At 38.6% G+C, this 20,239-nt stretch overlaps 1 protein-coding gene across 1 annotated transcript in view; it reads left to right on the top strand.

Moving 5' to 3' along the window:
- The window catches only part of Itgav (integrin subunit alpha V), an 89,374-nt gene that overhangs the window by 7,243 nt on the left and 61,892 nt on the right, over nucleotides 1-20,239 (top strand). Inside the window, exon 2 of the mRNA XM_070019539.1 lies at nucleotides 6,938-7,065. Coding sequence (XP_069875640.1) covers nucleotides 6,938-7,065 — 128 coding nt within the window. The remainder of the gene's footprint in view (nucleotides 1-6,937; nucleotides 7,066-20,239) is intronic.

Below are 20,239 nucleotides of genomic sequence, written 5' to 3'. Positions count from 1 at the left end.
TCCTTTGATTGCACACTCCTGAGTAGGTAGGATTACATGGGTGAGCTACTGGCACCTAGCTAAATGAATTTTAAGGAAGCATTTCATAAACAGCCTTTTGATTTTTTATATTTTATATATATCTTTTTATATTTTATATACTTATATTTTTATATTCCTTCATCTTCTTCCAGATAACAATTTTTTTACCACCTTGTATCCTTTAATCAATTTTTTCTTCAACCTGCAACTTTTTCTTAAGATTTTATATCTTAAGTAACTTCTATCAAAAGTTTTTCTATCTCTCCATTTTTCTGTTAAAAACTTAATTAGGGCTGGGATATAGCTCAGTGGCAAAGCACTTGCCTAGCAAGTGCAAGGTCCTGGGTTTGATCCCTGGTACCAAAAAAGAAAAGACAAAAAATTACAATTAAAAACTTAATTAAGCTGGGTACTGGTTGCTCACATCTGTAATCCTAGGAACTCAGGAGGCTGTGATCTGAGGAGTGCATTTGGAAGCCAGCCTGTGCAGGAAATTCCCTGAGATTATTAGCTCCAGTTAATCACCAGAAAAGCTGGAAGTGGAGCTGTAGTTCAAGTGGTAAAGCCTTGGGCAAAAAAGGTAAAGGGACACAGTGCTTACTCTTGCATTCAAAGCCCCTATACTTGAGGACGTGTCCGCACATGTGCGCACACCCACACACATACACAAGGAAAAAGAGAAAACTGGGATATCTTAAAACTAACTTAACTTTCATAGTTGATAATTTAGACTGAGGAATTTTATTCTCTCACTAACCTAGTACTTAGATACCAACAGTGCTCACACATTCCTTTATTATAGAGTTCTACTAGTTTTACACATTTTTGTCCCTAGTCTGCAGGCTGCATGTTAAGGTGTACTTAAGAAACCCAGCATCTGTCTTATACCCCTAATTACCCTCATTTCATGCCTATTCAGTGCCAATAGTCTGATGAAAAGCAGCAACATTGATCATGGGCTTATCCCAGGACCTCAAGCTATGTGCTGCCAACGAAGATCCCTTTCCATTCAGAGAACTTGCCTATTGTGTCCTTTTTCTGTTTCTGTTAAAGTCCAACTTGTCCCTTGGGAACTGCTCGGTTCTGTTTTGTAGTTGCCTAGTAAAGAAAATATCTGAGGTACAATTGTTATATATCTGAGGTAGAATTGTTATATAAGGAAATTGTTGTAAGGGTAATTTAAATAATTGGAAGACTTTTGCATTCTGCAAAAGTTGGGGCATGTGAAAATGACTTGCTTGTATAAGCCTACTTTTAAAATAAGGGTGTGGCTCAAATGGTGAAGTACTTGCTTACTGAGTTTGATGTCCTGAGTTCAGTCCCACTACTGAGGAGTGAGAATGTATTGCTATTGAATTTACTTCCATTTCCACTGGCAACTTTTTCCCTCCAGCATATCTTTTCATGAGTTATTCTATATGGCAGGCATAAAGATTGAGTTAGAGTTTTCTATATTCATATCCTGATATGGAAAAGTGAGTTTTGATCAACAATTATAAAAGGTTCTGGAAAGTGCTCTCAGATGACAGTCCAGAAGTGTGTTTGCTTGGTGTCTAGGCACTTTTCCTACTCTGACCCCTGAGAAGTTGCCATGGATGAGCTTGCACTAAAACCATGCACCTACCTGTGCTTGTGTCATCATAAGACCACCAAGACCCCGAAAGCAGCACTAACCTGAAATGTTCTCTATCTGCAGCATATACTGAAAAAATAATTTAATTCATTTGGAGAACAGTTTTATGGATATTTTTGTGCTCATTGTGTGTGTGTGTGTGTGTGTGTGTGTGTGTGTGTTTGTGTATGTGTATGCTCCTCAGGATCAAACCCATGGTTTCTCACATGCTAGACAAGCACTGTACCACTGATCTATACCTCTAGCCATGTGGTCAAATTGTTGATCTTTTGAAAGGATAAAACATTATTCATGGAGGTTATATATGTACTTATATTAAAATTTAGATATTGTTATTTAAATATGCATGTTTTCATTTACATAACTTGACTATGCTATCCAGCTCTGTTGTAGAAAAGAATAGAGGGCTCTGATGATAAGCTGCTGTTTTCTGCTTCAATGTAGGTGTCGGATCCTTTACATAACCTTGTTGTTGTTGTTGTTGTTGTTTTGTGTGTGTTATGAGGGCTTTAGCTTAGCACCTGGAACTCTCCCTTCACTTTTGCACTCAAGGCTGGCATTCTTCCACTTGAGCAGAGCTCCACTTTTGGCTTATTTTTGGTTAATTGGAGCTATCCCACAAAGTTTCCTGCCTGAGCTGGCTTTGACCTGACCTCTAAGAATCAGAGCTCAGACTCCTGAGTAACTAGGAGTACAACCGTGAGCCACCGGCACCCACCCCTTGTTTTTATTTAATTTTTCTTATGAAAGACTTTTGCTGAATGAACATTAAGTTGCTATCATACCGAGAATCGTTTTGCTTTGATGGGAGAGAGCCAGGATTGATGATTTACTAATGCCAAATATGACTGCATAAAGCTTTATTAAATAGGGTGTGTCTTGGTTGCAAGTTTTAATTTTTATTTTGGATTTGTGGGTTTCAAGATATTGTCAGAAAGCAGGATGCTTATTACCTAGCAATTCACATAGCCAGTTTTTGTCTAGCCGAGATGAGATTTGGCAGTTATGACAGAATAAATGGAATAGAAATTGATTTTAAAAGTTAAAATGGATGCATTTCATATTAATGGAATTGTTCATAATAGCAATTGTGTTTCCTTTGTGAGAAGAATTTAAGGGACAGTGTTTACTGAGATGAAGTGCTCATGACATGGCATTGGTTTCATGCTCTCTGTGTCTCTCTGTGTTCTGTTTTTCCTCATATCTCAATCCATTTCTTACAAGGAAGGCTGTGAGACTCATTTCTCTACACTCTTTTTCTTCTAGATTCCTCAGAGCTCAGTCTTTGGTTCTCTTGTCTCTGATATTCTGATATTCCTCCAGGTATTCTTCATGGATATATCCCTTTGTGGTGTGTGTGTGTGTGTGTGTGTGTGTGTGTGTGTGTGTGTGTGTGTGTGTGTGTGTGTGTGTGTGTGTATGTGTGTGTGTGTGTGTGTGTGTGTGTGTGTGTGTGTGTGTGTGTGTGTGTGGTATTCTTCATGGATATATCCCTTTGTGGTGTGTGTGTGTGTGTGTGTGGTATTCTTCATGGATATATCCTTTTGTGGTGTGTGTGTGTGTGCGTGTGTGTGTTGGTACTGTAGCTTTAAACTCAGAGCTCAGTCTTTGGTTCTCTTGTCTCTGATATTCTTCCAGGTGGTATTCTTCATGGATATATCCCTTTGTGTGTGTGTGTGTGTGTGTGTGTGTGTGTGTGTGTGTGTGTGTGTGTGTGTGTGTGTGTGTGGTGTGTGTGTGGTGTGTGTGTGTGTGTGTGTGTGTGTGTGTGTGTGTGTGTGTTTTACTGTAGCTTTAAACTCAGGGCCTGGCCACTGCCTCTTTGGTTTTTTACTCAAAGCTGGTCTCTTGCCACTTGAATCAGAACTCAACGTCTGGCTTTTTGGTGGTTAATTGGACATAAGAATTGATGGACTTTTCTGCCCAAGTTGGCTTTGAACCATGATCCTCAGATCTCATCCTCCTGAGTAGCCAGGATTACATGTGTGAGCCACCGGCGCCAGGCAAAACCCCAACCTTTCCTCCTGGCTCCAGAAGACCAATTAGGTTTCAGAGACATCTCAAATGAACACACTGAGAATTGGATTTATGATATCCAATAAATACTTAATTTGCTTTCAGTTCCCTACTTTCTGGCACCTTCTATCCATGTACTCAAAAACACATCCTGGGCTTTCTTCTTCAACATTTCTCTCATTTGCAAAGCTGTCAGCCTTCTTTGCTCATTTTCCTGACTTTTTTTCAGATCTGCTCATCTTCTTTCTGCAGGTCAGGATCACCACACTGAACTGCTGCAAGTTTTTTTTTCTTTCTTTGCTTTGCTTGTTTCAGTTTTCTCTCCCTCTTAATGTTTAATGCGTGAAATTTAGTTTCCCTAAGGCTTTTTAAAGGGATAGCCAGCTCTGGCTGGCTTTGAATCATGATCCTCAGGTCTCAGCCTTCTGAGTAGTTAGGATTACAATTGTGAGCTGCTGGTGCCCAGCATTTTTTTTTCTAATGGGAAATAATGACATTTAGAATAACCACAGTTTATAGTAACTTATTTAGAATCACTTATTTTGCTTAGGATTCAGTATGGAAGATGCAGATCCAAACACCTAGGTAAGGTCAGGGGTAAGAAGAACTTTTGGCGCTCTGTTGCACAGTAGGTGGCTATAGCTGTCAAACTGGTAATGTGCTGTATACTTTAGAGAGTGAGGAGAAAGGACTTGGACTGCTTCTTTCATCATAAAGAAAGAGTAAATTTTTTAAGGAGTTAGATATGTTTGTCCTGATTTAAGTAACAGATTAAAGCATACACATATCAAAATTTCACACAATACCCTTTAAATAATATGTATAAAAGGCCAACAGAAGCCAGAACCAACTTCCCTGACTATCTGACTAGCCTGCATATATATTTTGTGTGTGTGTGTGTGTGTGTGTGTGTGTGTGTGTGTGTGTGTGTGTGTGTGTGTGTGTGCATGTGCATGTGTCTGTCCTCTGGTAATAGGGCTTGAATTCAAGGCTTTGTGCTTAACCTTGCTTTTTCACTCATGGCTGAAGTTCTACCACTTGAGTCATATTTCCTGTTCCACTCTGGCATTTTGCTGGGTAATTAGGGATAAGAATCTATTGGATTTTTTTTTGGGGGGGTGCCTAGTTTCAAACCTCAGTCCTCATATCTCAGCCTCCTGAGTAGCTAGGATTACAGTGTGAGCCACCACTGTCCAGAAAACAGCAAGTATTTTTAATATATAATTTTATTGTTATTATTAAGGTACTGTACCAGAGGTATTATCATTTCATAAGTCAGGTAATGCAAACATTTCTTTTTTGGACAATGTCACCCCTTCCTTTGCTTTTTTCCAATTTCCTCCTCTTGTCCCTGCCCACAGGGTACATAGTTTCTTTTCTATATAGTATATACTGAATATCATTTGTTCATCCTTCCTCCCTCCCTTTATGCAATCTTCTTTGCTGCCCCCTAAAAAGACAAAACAAAAGCAACAATAAAAGCAAAAACAAACCATCATCACCACCACCACCAACAACAGAACTCATGTTTCCATTTCCTGGAATCCATTTTGATAAACAGTATTTTAAATGTCCAGAGGAGTTACACCTTTGGGTTACACCAAGGGAATCCTCCTTTAGTCTGACTGTATGTGAATGCCTAGAGTCCTGTAAAGGATATCCTGTCTAGTTGTGTTTGTATCTCACTTCCACATATGAGAGAAATGTGTGGTTTGCCTCTGAGCTTGCCTTACCTCATTTACTATGATTTGTTATAGGTCCATCCATTTCCCAGCAAATGACATAATCTTATTCATTCCAATGGATGAGTAAAATTCCATTGTGTATAAGTACCACATTGTTTTGATCCATTCATCTTTTTTTTTTTGGTCAGTCCTGGGGCTTGAACTCTGGGCCTGGGCATTGTCCCTGAGCTCTTTAAACAGTCTTTTTTTTTTTTTTTTTGCTGGTTGTGGAGCTTGAACTCTGGGACTGGGCACTGTTCTGAGCTCTTCAGCTCAAGGCTAGCACTCTACCACTTGAGCCATAGCACCCACTTCCAGCTTTTTCTGTGTATGTGGTGCTGAGGAATTGAACCCAGGGCCTCATGCATGCAAGGCAAGCACTCTACCACTGAGCCACCTTCCCAGCTCCTCCCTGAGCTCTTCAGCTCAAGGCGAGCACTCTATCACTTGCTAATTGGTTGTTAATTGGCGATAAGGGTCTCATGGACTTTCCTGCCCCAGATGACTTTGAACCGTGATTCTCAGATCTCAACATCTTGAGTAGCTAGGATTATAGGTGTAAACCATCAGCACCCAGCAGTCCACTTATCTTTTATAGGGCATGTAGGCTGTTTCCACAATGTGGCTATTGTGAACATAGATGTACAAGTGTCTTTACTATATCCTGTCTTGTAATGTGCTGGGCAGATGCCCAAGAGTAATATGGCTGGGTCATAGGAAATTTCTATGTGTAGTTTTTTTGAGGAACCTCCCAACAGCCTTCCAGAGTGGTTGTACTAGTTTACATTCCTACAAACAATACAATTGGGCTCCTTTTCTCTGACATCCCAGCCAGTATTTGCTGTTCAAATTTTTGATGTTGACCAATCTAACTGGGGTGTGATAGAATCTCAGAATTGTTTTGATTTGCCATTTCTCTATGGCCAGGGATGTTGAGCATTTACTCATGTGTTTATTTGCCATTCTTTATGTTCTAAGTAGTCTGTCTTAAGTGCCTTTGCCCATTTATTGATTGGTTTATTACAGTCATGGGGGATAATGTCTTAAACCCCTTGTATATTTTGGATAGTAGGCCTTGGTTGAATGTATCCAGCAATTTTTTCTTTTTTTGGTTGGTCATGGGGCTTGAACTCTGGGCTTGGGCGCTGTCCCTCAGCTCTTCAGTTCAAGGCTAGTGCTCTACCACTTGAGCCACAGCTCCACTTCCGATTTTCTGGTGTTTTATTGGAGATTTCCTGCCCGGGCTGGCTTTGAACTGTGATCCTCAGATCTCAGCCTCCTGAGTAGCTAGGATTACAGGCGGGAGCCACTGGCACCCTGCTCCAGCAAATATTTTTAAGTGAATGTAACAAACTATTAAAGAATTCCACATAATACATGCATGTGTACATCTGAATGAATTTTGAAAATATGACTTTAGTAGATGGCTTTTAAATGTGTTTGTGGATAATATCAAGACAGTGATTGCTCCTAATAAATCTTAAGATATTGTGTAACTTTTGTCTCATTAAAAATATTGTCTACCACTTATATATTTTGACAGGATGTTTCTTCTGGTGGGAGCTCCCAAAGCCAACACTACCCAGCCAGGGATTGTAGAAGGAGGCCAAGTGCTCAAATGTGACTGGTCTTATAGCCGCCGCTGTCAGCCCATTGAATTTGATTCAACAGGTAAGTGTTTCAGCTTTGCTTCTGTCTCTTAATTCACATTAATTTGATTAAAAAATTAAGTTCAGGAACATAATGAATATAATCACCTCTTATCCATCAAGAAAGTTATATAATGGTGAGACAGAGGACAAGGGGGGAACCAATGCAACAGCAATATACACAAGACAATATCTTGGAAATGATCTGTACAATTTGGGGAAGGGTGGGGGGAAGGGAAAGTAGGAGAAAAATCAGGGGAAGGGGCAACAAGTTTGACAAGAAATGTACTTGTTACCTTACCTATGTAACTATAACCCCTCTGTACATCACCTTGACAATTAAAGAAGTTATATAAAAGATATGTGAGCTGGTCATTAGCTTATGCCTGAAATTCTAGCTGTTCAAGAGGCTGAGGTCTGAGGATCTTGGTTTAAAGTTATCCCAGATAGAAAAGACTGTGAGACTCCATCTCTAAATAACTAGCAAAATGCTGGGTGGGAGGCATGACTCATGTGGTAAAGTACCAGGTATGAGTAAACAAACATGCTAAGACAGAGTGCTAGGCTAGTGCTTGTCCCAGAGTTCAAGTCCTGGTGCCAAAAAAGCACACAAAAAGATACTGGTTTATATGATTGTTCCTTCAGCCTTCTGTCATAAGAAAGCATTAAAAATACTTCACATTTCTGTTGCTTTGGACATCTTCCATTTTAAAATGATAATGTCAGCATGTACAAATCTGGGGAAAAATCTGTTAAGATATTTTTACGTTTGTTCTCAGAAGAAGTTCATAGGAACAGCAAAGCTTATGTTGTTTTTCTGTCAGCTAAATTGAAACATGGCTCACTGACCACTGCAGATCAACTCTATAATCGTGAATACAGCTAGGCCTTCGGTTGTACTACAAAAACCAGTTGAAAAAAAAAAAGTTGAGGAATCTTTTGTATTCATACAGGTTTAGAAGACTTAACAAAAGCCCTTAATTGAAAATTTATTGGGAAAATTATGTGACATGTTTCTGATAACAAGGTCATTTTATTCCCAGATATCTATGTATGTTAATGAAAGCAAGATTGTTAGACAAAAATAGCTTTTAAGAATGATGAGAAAGAATTTATGTTTTGTATTTATACCAGTGAAATAAAATATGACAATCTTATACATATTCACATTGCTGTGTTTATATATCTGTATATATATATTTGTGGAAGCGTAGAGGATCAGCAAAGAAATAATGTAATATTTCTTCTAGTATAATAGTTTTGTAAAAAAGAAAAAAAAAGATTGTGTTTTGTTGGCTTTCACCGAGTGCTTTCAGATAAGCCTGAATAAAAAGAATCCCCTATTCTATGCCATTATTTCCTGTTAGCTGTAAAATGTATTATTTCTGGGAACTGAATAGAAATCATCCAGTGAACTGTTCCATTTGACCTGAGGGGAACGCTATGATGACTCTAGTCCCAGCTGTTAATTAGAACCAGGTCACTGGTTTTAGGCTCCCCCACCCCATTTTAAGCCATCTATATTAGGCTCTACTGGGTTTTTCTCATATATAAGTAATACTTGGAAAATCCCGAGTTTGTATACAGGCTCACTTTTTCCAGAAATGGAGAAATGCCTGCTAATCAGAATGTGATAGGCCGTTCAGAATATTATGAGTCAGACCATTTATCTTTGAACAAAATATCAATAGTAAAATATAAATCATAATAAAATGTAGTTCAGTTTTGACAAATGGAACTGTTCAGATATATGTCTGTATTTAACCATAATTTTTTTCCATTTTTTTTAAATTGTGAAAATCCCATACAGAGGAGTTACAATTACATGGGCAGGATAATAATACTATAGTTAGTTGAAAGATAATATATTGTTGGTGTTTTAAATTATTTTGGAAATTTGGCTTTAGATAATTCTGTGTTTATTTTACTAGCATGTATCTTCTTTTACATGATTGTAAAAATTTCAGTCATTGTGAAGGGCAGATAGCATCTATAATATTGATTTGCATTCTTTTTAATAGCAGTTAGAAGGGTATTTGGAAGGCATAGATATTCCTTCTGTGACTTAGTTCCCACATGTATTACTATATTTCTGTTTTTTAAAATGAATCTCAAATGAGGGTACAGTAGGCTTTTGTGCTTAGGACAGAATCCAGAATCATGCTTGATGTGAATCTATGGGCAAGTGAAAATGTTCTGTTTCTTTTTACCTTGCTGCTAACTTGCCCTGTTCCATGCCACATTGTCTCTGTCTGATCTGCGGCCCCAGCTTTCAGAACTGGCCAGGAGGTGGGTGGTGGTGGTGGTGGCATTCTTAGGAATGAGATGGAGCACATATATAGTTTGTTCACGAGGAATAGTGCAGGCAGTCTGTGATCTGTAGTGTGCTAGCACTAGTTAAAATTGGCCCCTGGGCCTGAGGTAATTGGTTTATAGGGCCCAGAGGCAGAGGGCTAAGTAGGGAAAGCCATGTGCCAGGTCAGCACCACATAAACAGAAAAAGCCAGAAGTGGCATTATGGCTCAAGTGGTAGAATGCTAGCCTTGAGCTGAAGAGCTGAGGGACAGCACCTAGGCCCTGAGTTCAAGCCCCATGATCTACAAAAAAGAAAAGAAAAGAAAAAAAAAGGAAAATTAATTGGAGAACAAGAGAGCTGGTTGCATGGTTCAAACAGTAGAGTCCCTCTCTAGCAAGTGTGGGACCCTAAATTCAATCCCCATATCATCATAAAGGAAAGTATAATGCTCACATACCAGAAACCTGAAACATGTTTTGCCAGAGTGAGGAAGTCAAGTGAGAGAAGGGGACAGATGAATGAAAAGGGAAATGGGGAACTGGGAGGGGGAAAAAACGACCATGATATTCAATGTACATCTGTGAGAATATGCTTAGATGTGAAAATAGAACCAGGTAATTTGAGGGGATACGAAGGTCTGGGAGAGGTGGAGGAGAACAATATAGGAGGTGACATTGACATACTGTACTCATAAACTGACATGTTGAATTGAAATACTGTAATTCCTTACTGATAGTAAATAAAAAGAAACAGTGTTATATAATCATAAAACCAAATTGAGGCTTGCTTCCTCAGCCATCAGTGTGTGTTTTAGTGCACATCACAAGCCACCATAAAATGGCTTGCTAATACATTATATATACCAGGCACGGCTTGGTAAATAATAAACTTAGTCCATGAATTATTGATTCGCCTATCAGATAAATGGTGCATTTGTAAAGAATTTTTCTATTACCCTGTTTTCTAACTAGAGTGAAACAAATGCCTTTTTTCTCTTATTCTTTTTCTTCTTTTGAAAGACCTTAAGTTCTTAGTTCCCTGTACAAAAATACTTCATTTTTTTCTTTTTCACAAATCAAGGGCCTACCACTGAGCTACACTACTAGTATCATAGTCTTTTGCTTCTTGGTTGATAAGCAGCTTTCAAAGGAAGGAGACATATACTCAGCCAGTCAGTTACTGCCAAAGAAACACTGCAAGTCCATTCTGTCAAGGGGCAGAGTGAGTCAGAGGTCATGCTAGTGGTGCTGTTCCTTATTCAGCAACAGCACATTCAGTTTCAACTGCAGGAAAGTCTTCTATGAGCTTCTCTTGGTTCTTGCCACTTTTCCATTTTGTCTGGTGTGTGAGTGTCTGTGCATGCATGCGCATGTCTGTGTGTGTGTGTGTATGTGTGTGTGTCTGTGTGTGAGTCCTGGAACTTGAACTCAGGGTCTGGATGCTGTCCTTGAGCTCTTTTGCTCAAGGCTAGTGTTCTGTCACTTGAGCCACAGTGCCACTTCTGGCTTTTTCTGTTTATGTGGTACTGAGGAATCGAACCCAGGGCCTCAGGCATGCAAGGCAAGCACTGTACCACTGAGCCACCTTCCCAGCCCTCTCCAATTAATTTTCAGATAGGGTTTTTCTCAGGCTGCCTTTACCATGTTTCTCCAATTTTTGCTTTCTGCCACTGCACCCAGCTTTGTTTGTTTAGATGATGTTCACAAACTTTTGCTGCCTTGGGACCTTAATCTTGTCAATGGCTGGAATGATAGGCATGTGCCACTTTTCCACTGACATGGAGGTCTCACAGATATTTTTCTGGACTAGTCTTGATCTAGCATCCTCCCAATCTTTACCTACTAAGTAGATAGGATTGCAAGTATTGAACCACCTGCCTTCTGCAGAAATGAAAACTCTTAGTACCCATTCCATTAATTTTCCTATTATTTTTGTTTCTTTTGACAGTAGTTATGTTTGAACTCAGGGCCTTGCAGTTGCTGGGCAGGTGGTATGCCACTTGAGCCAGTCTTGTTTTGTGTGTGTTTATTGTTTTTGCAATACATATTTTTGTTTTCTGCTGGCAAGACTTTTAATCCTCTTGTATTTCACTGAATCACTAGGATGGCAGATACATGTTACCATGCCTAACTGCTGGTTGAGATGGAAACTTGTAAACTTTGCTGCAAAGCTGGCCCTGATCTTTGCTTTCCAAGTAGCTAGAATTAGAGCTTGAACTACATGCCTAGCCATTATTTTCCTGGTTATTATTTATACAACTATACAGGCTTCATAAAATAATATCATATAGATAAATTCAAAATATTGCAGACCTACCTTCTAAACAGTTACGGTAAATATGGGTTTCCGGGATGAAAAGTTTTAATTTCTTAAAGTTCAGTAAATACTACAATCTTGTTGTGTGTGTATGTGTGCGCATGTGTGCGTGTGTACGTGAGTGTGTGCATGAACACACACACACACATATACCATCACTGGGGCTTGAACTTTGGGCCAGGAAACTTTCTATTAGCTTTTTGCTGTAGACTGGCGCTTTACCACTTGAGAGCCACATCTTCATTTCTCTTTTTGTTGATTAATTGGAGATAGAGTCTCATGGACTTTTCTGCTCTGCTGTCTTCAAACTGTGATTCTCAGATCTTAGCCTCCTGAATAATTATTATAAGCATGAGACATTAGTGCTTAACTTGCTTAGTTTTTGAATAAGATTTATGGTTTAATGAACATTAAAAATGGAAACGTCTCAGTTTACAACTAGTTGTCCATTGGATTAGCTTTGAAATATTAATCTCCTTTCAAGCTCTTCCCTCTTGCTTGTCTTCTGTAGTTTTCTGTTTCTCTGATTGTCTTAATGTATTATGTAGCAAAGCCACAATTTAGGAATTTTTACAAAGCCTAGTTTCTTATCTTACATGTTTTGCAGTGGTTGCAATACCACAACTTGCTTTTGAAACTTTAGTTATGCTTCTAGAATTTAAAACTATTTCATCTATGAAACCTCATGATTTGTAATTTTAGCTATGGTCTACCTAATGGCTCAAACTGACTTCCTAAGTTGACAGAATCATAAGAACTTTAAAGCATTGTGGAATGAGTGGGAATGATAAAAGTCACTTTGGGGGTGTGATTCATTTATTTTTAAGAGTAAGATGACTGATAAAAAGGACAGCTCACAGTTTACCCTAATATAGATGTAGAGAAAGGGAACTGAAGCAAAAGATTAGTTCATATTTGAGCCTAGTGATTAATAGTCTCTATATTTCCAGAAGTATGAGCTTGTTTATGTGAACAGTAAAACCATACAGAGGCTATTTCTGTTTATGTAGCAAGGTAGGACATTCTGTCTTCTCTATGTCCTGTTCATGCCTGTATTAGTTTCTGATTGGTGATGTCATAAGCTCTGGGAGTTATAGAAAGCTCTTGTTCTATACTCAGCATGCCTGTAGCATCTTAGAATAACACAAATTAATCACATTCAACTGTAGAGTCAAAGATCCAAAGTGTGTTTCACTGGGCTTTAGACAGTGTCAGCAATGAATGATGTTTCTTCAAGAGGTTGTAGTGTGGAGAAGAATCTGTGCTCTTCCTCATTCCAGCTTCTAGATGTTGTCAGCACCCCTTAGATTGTGGCCCCTTCATCTGTCTTCAAAGTCAGCTATGGCACCCAGAGTCTTTCTCACATTCCCTAGCTCTAACGTAAATTCTTCTGCTTCTTAATTTGCTCACTTCCTCCAAAGTCTTTTTTTTTTTTTTTTTGCCATGTTGTACCACAAATAGTCATCCCCATGAATATGTTGGAAGCAGGATTTGTATGTCTCAGGGTGGGGAGATTTCTCTATTGGCTACAGTGTCCTTGTATATTAATTTAAATTGATCCTGATCCTGATTATACTAAAAATGGTTCTTAGGCAAGACAGTGCTTCTACAAGCAGACATTATTTCTTCTCTTATTCTTTGGCTGTTGGCAGCTGTATTATTGAGACTGGAAACTAGATGTAGAACATATGTGATTCAGATTCAGGAACTAATACTTTTCTGTGTGACCTTGAGCCCGTGACTTAACTTGGCCAGTCTTCATTTTCCTTGTTTGCTAATCTTCATTTTCCTCATTTGTCAAATAAGTGTAACACCTGCCTCTGAGCTGTCATGTAGATGAACAGAAGTCATGTCTGTGAATGCACTTTGTTTTTAATGCAGTTTAGTTTTAATTTTTAAAAACTACCTTTAATTGGTTGTACAATAAGGCTTCAATTCAGCATATCAGTTTATGAGTACAGTGTATCATGTTTAATATCACCCTATGTAGGCACTTAATAAACAAGCAGCACTGTGCAAGGAAGGCTGGGTAGTTTGTAGTAGGAGGTGAATAATTCTGGGAAAGGAGGGGAAAGATGATAATTGTAGAGATTCTTACATGGACAGTGTCATGGTTTACATTTTAATCTGTTAGTCTGAGAGTTGGGAAAATCTTTTCCTCTCCTTTCCTCACCATAAATTCTCCTTTTTCAAGGAAGTAGCTGTACTTGACAGACAGATCATTGTCCAGGTTTCTCAGAAATACATTTTTCAAACAGACTGCTCATCTCCATTGATGCATAATACATTTCTGTGCTTGGAAATACTGATTTACCAGAATGCTTGGGAAATACATCCTTTAAAAACAGAAGCACTTAGGGATAGTGGCTCACACCTGTCATTCTAGCTATGCAGGAGGCTGAGACCTGAGGATCACAGTTTGAAACCAGACTGAGCAGATGAATCCAAGAGACTCTGATCTCCAGTTAACCAGCAAAAAGCTGAAAGTAGAGCTGTGGCTAAACTGGCAGAGCACCAACCTCAAGTGAAAAAGCTAGGCACCAATGCCCAGGCCCTGAATTCAAGCTCCAGTACAACATTTAAAAAAGAACAACAAAAACAAACCCCCCAAATAGTGTGGAGTTGTCTACCCCAAATGTCTCTCTGCAACACTTACACTTCCTCTGAGAGATCCCACTACAGCTTATAGGCCACCATGGCTGTGGTGCTCCTCTGCTCAAGAAAAAATATTGTTTAGTGTTTTCTGCCTCCTACTAGGCTGATACTCATAGAGAATATAACACTTCCAGCGGATTCCGTCTCATTGCCATACAATTAGGCATGCAAACTTAAAGTAACTTTCTGTAAGGAGCACTTCTTTTTTCTACTAAGACAGGTCAGGATATTTCTCTAATTGCAGCAGTCTTGTAATAAAAGGTTAAAAATAAAAAGGGAAAATAGTCTGTCTTCTCTGGTTCGTATAACTTAAATTTATATTAAGAGTGTGTGTGTGCGTGTGTGTGTGTGTGTGTGTGTGTGTGTGTGTGTGTGTGTGTGTGTGTGTGTGTGTGTGTGTGTGTGTGTGTGTGTGTGTGTGTGTGCCAGTACTAGGGCATAAACTCAGGTTCTGGCCACTGTCCCTTAAATTTTTGTTCAAATATGGTGGTTTACCACTTTTGATACTTTGCTGGCTGGTTGGAGATTGGTGTATCCCTAATTTATCTGTCCAAGCTGATTTCAAATCTCAATACTCAGATTTTAGCCTCCTGAGTAACTAGGATTGCAGGCATGAGCAACCTATGCCTGGTATAATAGGGATATTTTCCTCCCTAATATAAGTGTATTATCCTCTGGTTCAGAATTATACAATGGGAAACTTAGTAAGCCCCTTAGAAATTACTTAGCTCAGTACCTTTCTTACTAATTAACAGTCATTGTTGACTTTAGCGTTTGAACATTTTCAGCATCTCCTTCCTTTGCTCAGGTTCCTGACTCACGCCTGTTCTTCTAAAACCTAACATTGGATTTTTTTTTAAGTCTTCAGTAAAGGGTTTTTGTTTTACAGTGTTGGTGCTTTCAGGACCATTTCCTTCTCATCAGTCAAAGGAACAAGCCAGCATTGATCCGCAGGGCCGTTCTCAGAAGGCCTGTGTTCTTTGTGCTGCTTTCCAGTGGAACGATGGGCTTGCTTTTGGCAAAGTGGGAGGGCTGGGATTCTCTGTTCATGGTGGAGACACTGTGCATTATGCGTGTCAGACCACTCCCAGTGAAATGAGCATGGTCCTGATTTCCCTTAGATGTTCTTTTCTGATGCCTGTTTATTTTTAGCGAATAGTGGTATTTTAATGTAAAAAAAATCTTTCTGGACAGTTCTGTGGAAATGAACACTCATTTCTATGGGTTATGATTTTTAGAACATATATATCAAATTATATAACCTAATTTAAATGTGTACATAGGACTACAAATAATTTTTATACAAATATAAAATGTCTTCAGTAATGTAACTACAAATGCTTGAATTTAGAGACCTTTGTCTCTTGCCATTTTATTTATTTTTAAAAATATATTTTGTTGTTATTGTAAAGGTGATGTACAGGGGGGTTGCAGTTATGTAAGTTGAGTAATGAGTACATTTCTTTTTGAACCATGTCAACTCTTCCCTCACTCTTTCCCAGTTTTTCCTTCCCATCCAAGCCAACAGTTTTATAGTTGATTTTCTACCTAGTGTCTAGTGAATACCATTGCTGCATTTGTTCACCCTTTGTCCCACCTCTTCTTTGCCCCTCCTTATACTCCCAATAATAAAGACGCTAACCAAAAAGACAAAAGGAAAAGACATACATATCACCTTACCAAGAATCAATTCCAAATGGATCAAAGACCTTGAGATGAAAGCAGATATCCTGAAACCATTACAGAAGGATAGGAGAAACTCTGGGGCTCCTTGGTACAGGCATAAATTTTCTTTTTGTTTTTTGTTGGTCATGGGACTTGAACTCTGGGCCTGGGCTCTGTCCCTGAGCTCTTCAGCTCAAAGCCAGAACTCTACCACTTGAGCCACAGCACCACTTCCGGTTTTCTGTTGGTTTATTGGAGAGATAAGAGTCTCACGGACTTTCCTTCCTGGGCTGGCTTTTAACTGCTATCCTCAGATCTCAGCCTCCTGAGTAGCTAGGATTATAGACATGAGCTACCTGTGCTCAGCCAGAATTTTCTTAGTAAAGACCCAGAAACACAACAAATTAAATAAAGCTAACAAGGTAAGTAGAAAGCCCACATTGGAAGAAAATCTTCACTAGCTATACAAAGGACAAGGGTCTCATATCTAAAATATACTTTGAGCTAAAAAACTAAAGAACCCCAAAACAAATCCTCAAAAAAACAACCGACCCATTAATAGGTGTGCTAAAGACTTAAAGGGAGATTTCTCTGAAGAGGAAATAAGAATGGCCAATAGATACATGAAGAAATGCTCAATATCTCTGGCCATAAAAGAAATGCAAATCAAAACAACATTGAGATTCCACCTCACTCCAGTTAGAATGGCTACAATCAAGTAATGTAATAACAATAGAGATGCTGGAGGAGATGTGGCCAAAAGGGAACCTTACTGCACTGTTGGTGGGAGGGTAAACTTGTTCACCCACCAACCACTCTGGAAAGTAGTATGGAGGTTCCTCAAAAGACTCCACATAGAGCTCCCCTATGACCCAGAAATGCCACTTTTAGGCATTTACCCAAACTATCCCAAACAAGGCCATACTAAAGCTACCAGCACAACTATGTTTATCGCAGCATTATTTACCATAGCTAAGATATGGAACCAACCCAGATGCCCCTCAGTAGATGAATGGATCAAGAAAATGTCACACACACACACACACACACACACACACACACACACACACACACAACCAACCCAGATGCCCCTCAGTAGATGAATGGATCAAGAAAATGTCACACACACACACACACACACACACACACACAGAGGAATTCTAGGCTTCCATCAGAAAGAATGACACTGCCCCATTTGTAAGGAAATGGAAGGACTTGAAAAAAATTGTATTAATAGAAGTAAGCCAGACCCAAAGAAACATAGGTCCCATAGTTTCTCTTACTTGTAATAAATAGTACACATCTAGGATAATCTTAGCAGATGAGCAGAATAGCTCAATAGGTATGTACCGTATAAGATGATGCTAAGTAAAATGAACTCCAGAACACAGAAACGAGGTTTTTCTTTTTTGTTGTTTTTAATGTAGTATGTGATTTCTTTTTTCTTCTGTTTTTTCTTTTTTTTTTCCTATGGTTTATCCCATGTTTTCACCGGAGTTGATTTTGGTACCCTGGGTATTGTATATACATTTATCTGAATTGGGGAAGGGAAGGGAATGGGAACAACAAAATGGTGAGACAAAGGACAAAGGGTGAACCAATGCAACAGCGATACTCACACGACACTATATGGAAAATGAGATTTACAATTTGGCGGTAGGGTTGAGAAGGAGGGAAAGTGGGAGAAAAATGAGGGAGGGGGTAACAAGTTCAACAAGAAATGTACTCACTACCTTAGGTATGTAACTGTAACCCCTCTGTACATCACCTTGACAATGAAAATTAAAAAAAAATCTCTTATTTCCAAATGATCATATGCAGATAGCCATTGAGTTTTGTGATCCTCTCCTATGAATATCTTCCTTTGATTTCACTGTGTAAATGTCTAGAGACCTGTATAGTTTATCATGTTTCAGTGTATTTTCAATCTTTTTTTACTATCGTTTGTAAATTATATTTACTTGTAAATTTATAGGCACATTCTAGTTACCATCTGAAGGCATTTAAAATGGCAAGGGAGGAGACCTATAAAAAATAGGTAGCATGGTTTCTCTCTTGCCATTTTAAATGCTTTCAGAACATTTGGAACCACTTTGAGCTGGACTAGGTAGTTCATGCCTATAATGCTAGCTACTCAGGAGGTGGAAATTGGGAGACTTGAAGGTGAGTACAAGCAACGAAAAGTTTGTGAGATTCTATCTCAACTAATAAAAGCTGGACATGGTGGTGCATGTCCATCATTCCAGTTTTGTACCTGTTATCTCTGCTGTGGAAAGTATAAATAAACATGTCCTGGTGCCAGCTGTCCTGGCATGAACACAGGCCTCTATTCAAAAGGGCTATGAGTGTGACTCAAGTGGTAGCACTTCTGTAATGAGAGTAAGACCCTGGGTTTAAATGTTAGTACCCCTCCCACCCCTGACAACTTTGACTGTTTATACAGAAATACATCCTTACATTAATATAGTATCTTACTGCTACTCATTTTGCACATCAGACTAGTTTCTTTTCCATCCTCCCTCCCTTCCTCTTTCTCACTTTCGTTTCTCTTTCTTTTCCTCTTCCTCTTTCCCTCCCTTCCTGCCTTCCTATCTTCTGCTCTCTCCCTCCCTTCCTGCCTTCCTATCTTCTGCTTTCCCCCTCCCTTCCTTCCTTCCTTTCTTTGTGCTAATAGTGGGGCTTGAACTCAGACCCTTGTGGTCCTTAGGTTTTTCACTCACACTGGTGCTCTACCACATAGGGAGTATGAGGTCATTGTCATAAGGGTTCTGATTGTGTTTTTGTCTGTTGACCAATGTAGAGCATCAGTTTTTATGTTCACTGACCATTTTATTTTCTTCATATTATCTTCTGAAGAATCACTATTTGATTCTTCTCTTGGATTCTTCAGTGTTTAACCAAGGTCATGGAGAGTTATTCTTCTCTTTTCTTCTAAGACTTTTGTAGTTTTAGCTCTAACACTTAAGAATGTGAGATCTATTTTGAATTATTTTCTGTTCGTTTTGAAGTTGAGCTCCAAATTAATCTTTTTTGCATAAAATTATCTAGTTGACTCAGTAGAATTTGTTGGCAAGACTCTACTATTGAATTTTCTTGCCACCTTTGTCAGTTAGTTGAAATGTTAAATTGTCATTGATAATAAAACAGCACTAATTGTACCTATATGTAACCATTGATGATAATATATATTCAGATTTCAGAGCTGTTGACATTCAAATATTAGCAGCTTTGAGTCAATGAGCTACATTGTTTCACAGCACTATTTTATGCTTATAATTACACAATACTACAGCTTGTCTGACTACTACTTCATCATCTTTTCCCAAACTTCTTTTATAGTATTTGTGAGTCTCTGAAAATAATCACCTTATATGTAATTATTTACTCTAGGATCTTGCCTGTCTCTTTTACTGCTGTATTTTCTAGCAGGTAGACAGAAGAGTTACCTACAATTTACTTATGTAGTGAATCATCAACAAGACTTCTTCTCCTAATCTGTCAAGTTGCACATAAATGAATTTTTCTGTGAGAATTTATTCTTACAACCAAATTTTCTTTAAGAAGTACAGTTGAGCTGAACTATTTGAGAAAAAACCTGCTTAAGGAGTCTGTCCATAAATCCTTTAATTAAGGATTTATATGGAGTGATATCCAACTTTTTTTTTAAGCGTTTTTTTCCCCCTAAGGACCTAATAATTTTCCTGTTCATAGAAGCTATAGTAGTGAATGGAAAGCAAATTATTAAAGCCACATTTTAATTTCCGAACAAAAGAGATTATCAATGTTGCAGTGCTTTGGTATTGTTCTTCATTTTGCCCTTTGAAAACGGACATAATCTTGTTGCTCCAAAGGATGTTCTTTAGGCAGGAAAAGAAGAAACAAAAGGTTTAGCCTTTGGTAACAAGGCAACTTTGTTTTAAATATAAAGATGGCTGTACTTGTCCAGCAGGTTGAATGCTGGTGTTTGACAATGACTTTTGAAATACTGAGGAAAGGAGAAGCACCGACTGCAAATAGGGCTCTGAGACAGAAGCTGTGACAGTCTTCCTTCTTATTTGCCTCTGTCCTCAAACATTGCATCATGGGAGTCTGATAAAATACAAATACAGATTTCAAAAACTGGCAAAATAGACATTAAAGTTCCAAGTTTCCAGCAATTTATTTGCTAATCAATCCATGTTTCTCTAGCAACATTTCCCCCTGTTTTTATGAAAGTGGTCATGTACAATGTTTTGTTAATTTTTGTAGGATAAGGAAATTTCTT

Source organism: Dipodomys merriami, unplaced genomic scaffold (assembly GCF_024711535.1).
Source record: "Dipodomys merriami isolate MVZ:Mamm:240054 unplaced genomic scaffold, mDipMer1.0.p SCAF_1, whole genome shotgun sequence".
Taxonomy (NCBI): domain Eukaryota; kingdom Metazoa; phylum Chordata; class Mammalia; order Rodentia; family Heteromyidae; genus Dipodomys; species Dipodomys merriami.
The sequence above is the reverse complement of the archived record's forward strand: the minus strand, read 5'-3'. Positions and strand labels throughout refer to the sequence as shown.